This window comes from Mchenga conophoros, linkage group LG2 (genome assembly GCF_057382185.1).
Source record: "Mchenga conophoros isolate Kocher_MC1m ecotype Shallow Benthic linkage group LG2, M_conophoros_male_GT1.1, whole genome shotgun sequence".
NCBI lineage: Eukaryota > Metazoa > Chordata > Actinopteri > Cichliformes > Cichlidae > Mchenga > Mchenga conophoros.
In genome coordinates, this window is record NC_140527.1 from 29,801,892 (window position 1) to 29,810,372 (window position 8,481).

The window sequence follows — 8,481 nt, forward strand, 5'->3', positions numbered from 1 at the left end:
TTGGGGTGGGGGGAGCACGGATCTACAGCATTGGGTCAGTTGCCCCCCTTTGCCTCCCTGTAGATCCACCCCTGAGATTAGAAGATGAGCCTAGTGTCAAAATGCTCACAGAGTCTTGTGAAAAGGGAAGTTTCTTCCAGGGTTGGATGCAGTCCTGTGAAGTCCATCCATAGGAATTAAGGAGTGTAAGCAACTTTGTGTTGCTGCTAGCTAAAAGCTAATTGCCTGAAAACAGTCTGATCACCTCTAGAACAGCAGTTTTGGTGGTTTGATGGTTTTATAGCATTCGTTTGTGTCTTGTAACACAATACTACAAATTTCCCAGGTGTGAAAGTCCCGTCAAAGACACCCTAAAGGTCAGTCAGTACAATGCTCAGATACTGCACACAACAAAAGGCCAACAGCTACATGTCAGACTCTTCAGGCCTCTGTTAGCATGTTAAATGTTCATGACGGTATAATTGGAAAAAGACTGAACAAGTATGGCTTGTTTAAGGTTTTGCCAGCCAAAAGCCTCTTCTCTCTAAAATGAACATGTCACCACAGCTTAAGTTTGGAAAGTTGAACAAACCACAAGATTGTTTTGAACGGTCTTGTCTGTCTAAAGGACAAAGTAGAAATGTTTCACCAGAGTCACATTTGGTGAAAAGCAAACGTAGCATATTAGCACAAACACCTCATAGCAGCTGTCAAGCATAGTTGGCAAGAGGATTTGGGCTTGGTTTGGAGCCACAATACCTGGTCACCTACAGTTACTGAGTCAACCATAAACTCCTCTGTATACTGAAGTATTCCAGTCAAATGAGAGGCCATCTGTCCGGCAGCTAAAGCTCGGACAAAACTAGGTCATGCAACATCGCAGTGATCCCAAGCACAGCAGCAAATCTACAACAGAATGGCAAAAAAGAAATGTCCTAATCAAAGTTCAGATCTCAATCTGATTGAATTGCTGGGGTGGGACCTCAAGAGAGCTGTGCATAAACTAACACCTGCAAACATCAACGGACGGTTAGTGCTACCAAAGGTGGCCTGTACTCTGTACTTTCTTTTTTGCATTACTATAAAAGGACACCTTTCTGATGCTGGCTTGTTTTAACTAGCCACTCACTTCCACTCTACTTCCACTCCACTAACTCTTTCTTAACCAAAATGTACATTTGAAAGTATTTTTTTCCAGTGAATTATAAAGACTTGAGTATTAAATTGTGACACGAAGTGCATGCAGTTTTTAACAGAGCGTAAATATGTTTTTCAGCCCTGAAAATATCATTATGGGTATAAGAAGCCTAAAAATATTTTGGTTATAATTAGTTGGCTTAAAGACCTCCTAATTTTGACCCAGCCTTATAAGCACCAAGGTCATGTGACTGTAAAAATGTTAACGTGTGGTAGTAAATTTTGCAGTCCTAAATAAGTCCTTAAATATATTACAGTCCACAGGTGGGAGTTTGTATGAACTATTATTTTAGGGGTAGCTGTAAATTAAAAGCATTCAACGTGATGATGACCATTATGCAGAGATTTCTAGAAGCTTCCCAGTCTCCTGGTTTGGATTGAAAAACAAACTGTTTTTCTTTTTGTTTCACTTTATGGAGACGTGAAGCAGACAAACCAAATCCCTTGATAGCACATTCAGCACTAACTTTTATTAAGTAAAAACTTTTACTTACTTACATAAGTCTTTTACTCTAAAGTCCACCAGATTTACAAGTAATTCATATTTCTTCTTTTCGTTTCCTCATTGGGGAAAACACCTTAAAGTGTACAAAGAAGTCTCATCTTATTCCTAAAAAGGCCAACATAAAAAGTAGACAAATGTACTCACCACATTTCCCTTAACATTGTTGTAATTGTAATGTCTAAAACTTTGTTTTAAAAGAACACTGCATATTACTATGATTTGATTCACTGTTTCTTTATTCTTTAAGCTATAATAGTAATATTAGCCTTTATTTGTAATTATGGGAATATTATTATATTATTTTCAATTATATAACATGTACTTTATCTACTAATACAACTACCTAAATGTCATAATGTGCAGTATTTAGTAATGAAACCTAAAGTATGTATTTTCACTGATGTAGTAATTCAGTCATCTAATAAACTACTGTAGTATTATTACTAGCAGCATTATCTATATTTACAAATAATTAATGTTTACTTGCTAGAATTAGCAGAGGCAACTGAAAATACTATACTATCAAACAATAATGGTAAATTCTAGATCTTAAACCGTCGCTTATGTCGCTGCTGTCTGCCTCTGTCAACAGATGATGCTATTAAATCAGCCAATCAGAGTGGCGCTAGTGATCCGTCCCACAACTTCTTGTTCTTTTTTTTTTTTTAAATAGAGAGGCTTTCTGTGGAACCCGTCTGGTTTTCTTTTCCTCATTTTGTAGGCAATTTATGCTCTAGACGTGTTGCTCTTTGTTCAGTTTGTTGCTTGAAGGAACGGAAAGAACTCCTAACACAGATGGCCCACTCTCCAGACGATGCACCCCTGGCCAGGGGAAACCTGGCAGACAGTGAGGAGACGCTTCTTCCCCTTGCAGCACCAAGAGGGTGAGAAGAGTGTACTTTATCCATAGCAGCTGTTTGTGCTGTATCTTTAAAAATTATTATTATTTTCAATAAAGTGCACCTTTTTAAATTGGCTCACACAGATAGAGCAGAATAAATTTAAAAAACTGAAATTTTTCACCAAAGGTTAGTTGCTTACATGCAGCAGTATCACATTTCCTTTAATTTCATTTAGCAATAGCAAAGATACATTTTATGACATTTAACTTTGAAGGTAGGCCTATCTGTTTCAGATTTGCACTTATTCCTTTTTAGTTAAAAGAGCAGTAAAATTATTTCGTTTTTATCTTTTATAATTATATATTATAATATTATTTATGTATGTATTCATGTTTACAACAAATAATGCTTTTAAAACATTTCGTTTTACTTCTTAATTTCACTGAACCGCACTTCCCCTTTCAGCCAGGACAAGGCGTCTGCCTAGTAACTGGTGACGCAGCAGTTGTTATTGGCTAATAGAGAAAAGAAAATGCCTTTTTTTGGGAACAATTCAAGTTAGAAATAAATACAGTCTACAAGAATTACAACTTAATAATCGATTAGAATCTGATTTATGAATAAACGTTTTGTGTGGACTGTTGATTGGAAATAATAGATAAACAAACTTTATATTTTCCTTTACGACACAGATTATATTGGCGGTATACATGAATTTATGATAAACAAATAAAAAAATAAATTGCATCGAACAGACTAATGTCGCAATTTAAAAAGCGGATATGTAAACATATGACTTTCTGACTTTCACTATTAATGTTTTCCAGCAATAATGAAAAAGTAACATTGTCCTTATACGTTTGCATTTGAGAAAAATCATTTTACACCTATCTACCTTTGTTTAATTTGCAAGTTGAACTTGAATCATAGTTGAATATGACTTCCTGCTGAAGCCAGAAGAATGTATCTGCCTAGTAACTAGTGATACTCACATTCTATTGGCTGAAATAAAAGAAGGAGCAGTAATTAGATCTGAGATCACTCTTTTTTATCTAATCTAATTTTTTTTTTTAATTATATATTTTCCAGATTTGCTGCTCTTTACATGATGGAAAATAATTGTTTTTTTATGGTTTACTGATTTGATTCCCAGACAGCTGGATCGCAGCTGTGTGTTGTATCTCTCCTCCCCAACATATCCTACCCATTTTCAACTCCTGCCCCCCACACTGAAAAACCAAACAAATATCTTTAAAGATTCAAATTAAAAAAAGGAACAAAAGAAAATAAATTTTAAAGGAAATTCAAAGGCAAACAAAGGAGAGACAAAGGCCAATCCCCCCCTCCCCCTCCTTGTTTTCTTCACAGATTTGTCCCTTCCTTTACATCACGTAATGTGCGGTAAATTAACATTTTACACACTAATCATGATCATTTTTCATCATCTACAGGTTTGACTAAAGGAAACTGTGGCTTTCCTTTTTTTTGTTATTGTATTTTTGTGTGTGGACTGTCCAAAATCCAAATGACTCACCCAGGCCTTAAAAATGTCACACACTTATAGAAATCCCCTCACGTCACTTTCATACCAAGAATTTTTTTATTGGAATCCCATGTTTTGTTTTACCGTTTTTTATGTCCTTCATTTCTTCCACCAAACCTCCTGATTTACCTCCAACCTTTTAGTGACACATACTTTTCTATTTCTCACAGAGGCTCCAACAGTCGTGCCTTGAAAATTGCGGGTCTGACAACCTTGGCTTGCCTGCTGGTGGCCAGCCAGGTCTTCACTGCCTACACGGTGTTTAGCCAAAAGCAGCAGATCCACACTCTACAGAAGAACTCGGACAGAATTAACAAACAGCTGACCCGCTCATCTCACGGTAAAGTCGAGCGCTAAAACCTTAATGGCCACACAGAGCCCTAAGGGGATGTGTCATTTTGAGTGATAGTTTTAATTAGACAGGCGGACGCGGGCTGGAACGCTGAGGAGGGAAGTGAGAGTTTACTTTACAGAAGCTGAGTTTGAAGGTGGATGGAGAAATGGAAAGTTTATTGTGACTCATGGGGAGAAAAAGGTTAACTGTGTGATATTTTTATGTTAATAGCATTAAAACAAGATTTCAAACAGAGGCGTCTCGAGAGATACTGTTAAACAAAGAAACAAAAACACATTCCTTTTTTAATTCTCTATTTATTATGTAGTCCAACTTTTCAATTTGTTTCTGCTGACCATTAATAATTTAGACATAAAAAGAGCTACTTTTTCTTGTACTTGCATTTATTTAAGTTTTTTGTTGTTGTCGCTGATTTTTTTTTCTTCTTTTTAATTTTTTTTTTCAGCTGTGGCTCCAGTGAGGATGGCCATGCCCATGAACAGCCTGCCCCTCCTCATGGACTTCACCGAGGACTCCACAGCACCCAAGACCCCCTTGACTGTAAGTGCACACCATCTTCTGGGAAAAAGTTCATATTTGTGTGCAGCTGGGATTCATTTAAGGCTTCAAATTAATTGCTAATGCTTGGATTTAAAAGTTGAATAATTAATTTCAACTTGAATGCTCCCTTCCTCCAGAAACTGCAGAACACTGCCATTGTCAGTGTGGAGAAACAGCTGATGGATCTCATGCAGGTAGGTTGCAAACACTGTCTAGCCTCACATTCCTTACCTGCGTGTTGATGTGTTGCTGACGGTAAGCTCTCGAACGTGCTCTGAACAGGACTCCGAGCTGCCTCAGTTCAACGAGACCTTCCTGGCCAACCTGCAAACCCTGAAGCAGCAGATGAACGATAGCGAGTGGAAGGTGAAGCGTCACACGCAGTGATCACATTGCTAACGTAGCTAAAATAGAAATGAAAAATGGCGACTGTCCTTTTAGCCATGCTTATCTAACACTTTCTGTATTGTAGAGCTTTGAGACCTGGATGCGCTACTGGCTTATCTTCAACATGGCCCAGCAGCAGCCTGCAACCCCCACACCTCAGTCAGGTTAGCTCAACTTTTCTTTCCTTCACTTTTAAGTGTTTTATTACCCAAATAGTTGCTATAACAGCAAATACAGATTTTCCTGTTTTACTAGTATGCACTAGTTTGGCATTTAAGTCATTTTTTTTAGAGATTTATATATAAAAAAAGAAAGAAATACAAAATGTTGAAAAATTATTGGATGTTGTTCATGCGTGTTTCATGTTTGTGAGCTGTGCTAAGCTATCTGAGATCTGTATTCCCATTAAACTCTCAACAAAATGTCTTTTTTTTACAGTCTTTATTAACGACTTTTTAATTTTTAACTGGTAAATAAAACCAAAATGAATGTCTGAATATTCTCCGCTCAGCCACTACCATCAAGACCAAATGCCAGGTGGAGGCAGCACCCGGACCCAGCAAGATTGGTTCATACAAGCCCCAGTGTGACGAGCAGGGCCGCTACAAGCCAATGCAGTGCTGGCACGCCACCGGCTACTGCTGGTGCGTGGATAGCGAGGGCCATCCCATCGAGGGAACCACCATGCGTGGCCGTCCCGAGTGCCAGAGAGGTAGAGGACACGGATTAAAGGATCTTTTCTTACATGTGTAGTTTTGGTGAGGCTGTTGTGAATGACACCAGATGGGTTTTTTTCCTGTTAACTTTAGCTGCATTTCCTCGTCGCATGATGGTTGCACCCAGGCTGATGCAGAAGACATACGACATGGATGGTGAGCGCTTCAGATTAGTTTCTTTGTTTTTGATGATTTTTCATTTGTGAGATTTTTCACTGGCATCATCATCATGATCACTTTGTTGTTTGCTGTTTTCATCTCTTTTTCCAGATGAAAAACAAAAGTGAAGCAAATCTTGAAGAAAGATTTCATCCAGCAATCTCTGCAAATGACAGACGTCATGCCGCACTTCAATTATTAACGCTTCTATCCCTGATGAGCTCGTTTTGCGTGGAATCTCGTGATTTTAACCATTTTTTTGTGGCTGCTTGAAATCGGATCAATAGAGGCCTGTTACACCTTAGTGCATTTAATTTTGAAAAAAAAATTGCCTTTACGTCAGATTTGTTTTGGGGTATATTTGTATAATCTACAATAAGTACATTAAACTATGTGAGTGTTTAATATGTTTGGTTCTGATGAATGCTTAAAGGGTAGGTTTACCGCATCTCCTTCTCTTAAACTCAGTGCAGGAAAATGGAAGCTTGGTTGTGATGCTCTGAACATTGAAAAATTGCATTTATTAATGTAAACCAGCCTAATTTCTTCCCGTGCTGGTCTGATAATCCAAACCTCACAGAGGGCAGTTTAAATAGGTTCTAATATTTTGCTAGAAAGTAGTGTCAGGAAAAAAACCCAAAGCAACTAGGAACAATCTGGAAAGAGATGTTGCTATTTTACATATAAATAAATGAATAATTTGCATTTCCAACTAGAAATCTAGCTAGTATAAATCTACATACCATAAATACATACCATAAACTGTGGGCTAACCTATCCTTCACAGGATGTGAATATGATAAAGTTACTCTTTTATGACATGTTTGTTTTAATAAGGTTGATGAATAAAGTTTTCCTATTAACACCACTTGCATTACATCTTTCACATTATCTACAGTTAAGAGAAATCATTGCTTAAGCTGTAATCAAAATAAGGTCTGAATAAACTTTAACCTGATTAGATGCAGTGACGCTGCTCACTCAGTCCTGGATTTTGTGGCATTTTTTTAAAAATTAGACACTTTGACACTCAATACATTTGCCGTTAAAGAACCTGAAATGTGCATGAGTGCACCGACTCATCCTTTTAGTTCTTTTAGAAATTGAGTTCTCTCACATTTTCTTAAAAAAAAAAGAGTGCCCCCATCTTTTTTTAAGCACCACTCTCACTATCAGTCATCAAATTAACACGATCTAACAGGCAAAGGTGAAAACCACAGTGCTCGCTTCTGTCCCTTCTGTTTTGACAGTTACCCAAGATCATGTTAAGAGTGCAAATTTGCCCACTTGAGGCTCGCATATCTGGGACGACGGGTGCAAAAGTGTGAATTTATTTTCTTCGTCATTAGTGGTGAAGATGTACAAAACATTAGGTTTTTTCTCAGTGAGTCCTCTTTTAAAAAAAAAAAAAAAAAAGATGTGAAGAAAAGGAAAATAACTGATGGATTAAGCCAGTTGCACATACCTGCTCCAACTTGGTGAACAGCTCACACAAAAAATACTCATCCATGTCTAAACTGGCTGGACATGAAAACACATAAGATCCACGTTTAGCTACAGATTTGTTCTCCCATATCCATCCATCCACTATCTTAACCACTGGCTGGAGCCTGTCCCAGCTGGCATGCAGTGAGACGCAGGATATACCCGGACACGGCGCCAGTCTATTACAGAGATATTCTTCTGGCAACCAAAAGGTCTCAAGCTGTAAAAAGTGGATGTTAAGAGTTTATAACTCTGCTTGGCTTCACTGTACGACAAGGAAACCCTTAAAAAAATATGAATAAAAAACAAAAATGTGTACTTAAAGAACCATTTCAAACTGTCAAATAAAGCAAACACGTATTATAATGAAATTTTATGTGGATTCTCTGAGATTAAAGTTTCTCTTAGTTCCAGTTCCTTTTTTAATATTAACAGGAATTCTTTTCCTTTATTAAAACATTTTTTGTTGTATTTGAAGCCGTAAATTTAAACGCTGAAACCATGACATATTATCTTCTCTAGATCTGATACTTTTTATCTTCTGCTGACTCACTGAGTCATCCGTTTCATTTGAGGCTTATTACCACTTTAAGAGCAGCCACTTCAGTTTGCTTTTTAAGCAAGGATAAGATTTGCTTTAAGTTTAGTCGTGAAACCCACAAAGTGTATTTATTACCAGGCTTTTCAGCTTTGCGCAAACTGGAGCAGAATGATATTCTTTATGCCAGCAGTAGCCCCATTAGTGGGATGCCATCATCTTCCTGGATAACACA

At 37.5% G+C, this 8,481-nt stretch overlaps 1 protein-coding gene across 1 annotated transcript; it reads left to right on the top strand.

Moving 5' to 3' along the window:
- The first annotated feature begins 2,372 nt into the window (after window positions 1-2,372).
- On the top strand, window positions 2,373-7,207 carry cd74a (CD74 molecule, major histocompatibility complex, class II invariant chain a). The gene is made up of 9 exons (XM_085293024.1): window positions 2,373-2,565; window positions 4,237-4,406; window positions 4,867-4,961; window positions 5,099-5,155; window positions 5,244-5,327; window positions 5,434-5,512; window positions 5,860-6,060; window positions 6,158-6,220; window positions 6,335-7,207. Exons 1-9 carry the CDS (start codon window positions 2,477-2,479, stop codon window positions 6,349-6,351), a joined length of 855 nt encoding a protein of 284 aa, XP_085149150.1. The 5' UTR covers window positions 2,373-2,476; the 3' UTR covers window positions 6,352-7,207.
- The last annotated feature ends 1,274 nt before the right edge of the window (window positions 7,208-8,481 follow it).

Bases quoted from the DNA above. Each gene is read 5' to 3' on its own strand.
- cd74a (XM_085293024.1), top strand. From the start codon at position 2,477: ATGGCCCACTCTCCAGACGATGCACCCCTGGCCAGGGGAAACCTGGCA. The intron at 2,566-4,236 runs GTGAGAAGAGTG...TATTTCTCACAG, and splicing joins CCCCTTGCAGCACCAAGAGG to AGGCTCCAACAGTCGTGCCT. The intron at 5,513-5,859 runs GTTAGCTCAACT...TTCTCCGCTCAG, and splicing joins AACCCCCACACCTCAGTCAG to CCACTACCATCAAGACCAAA.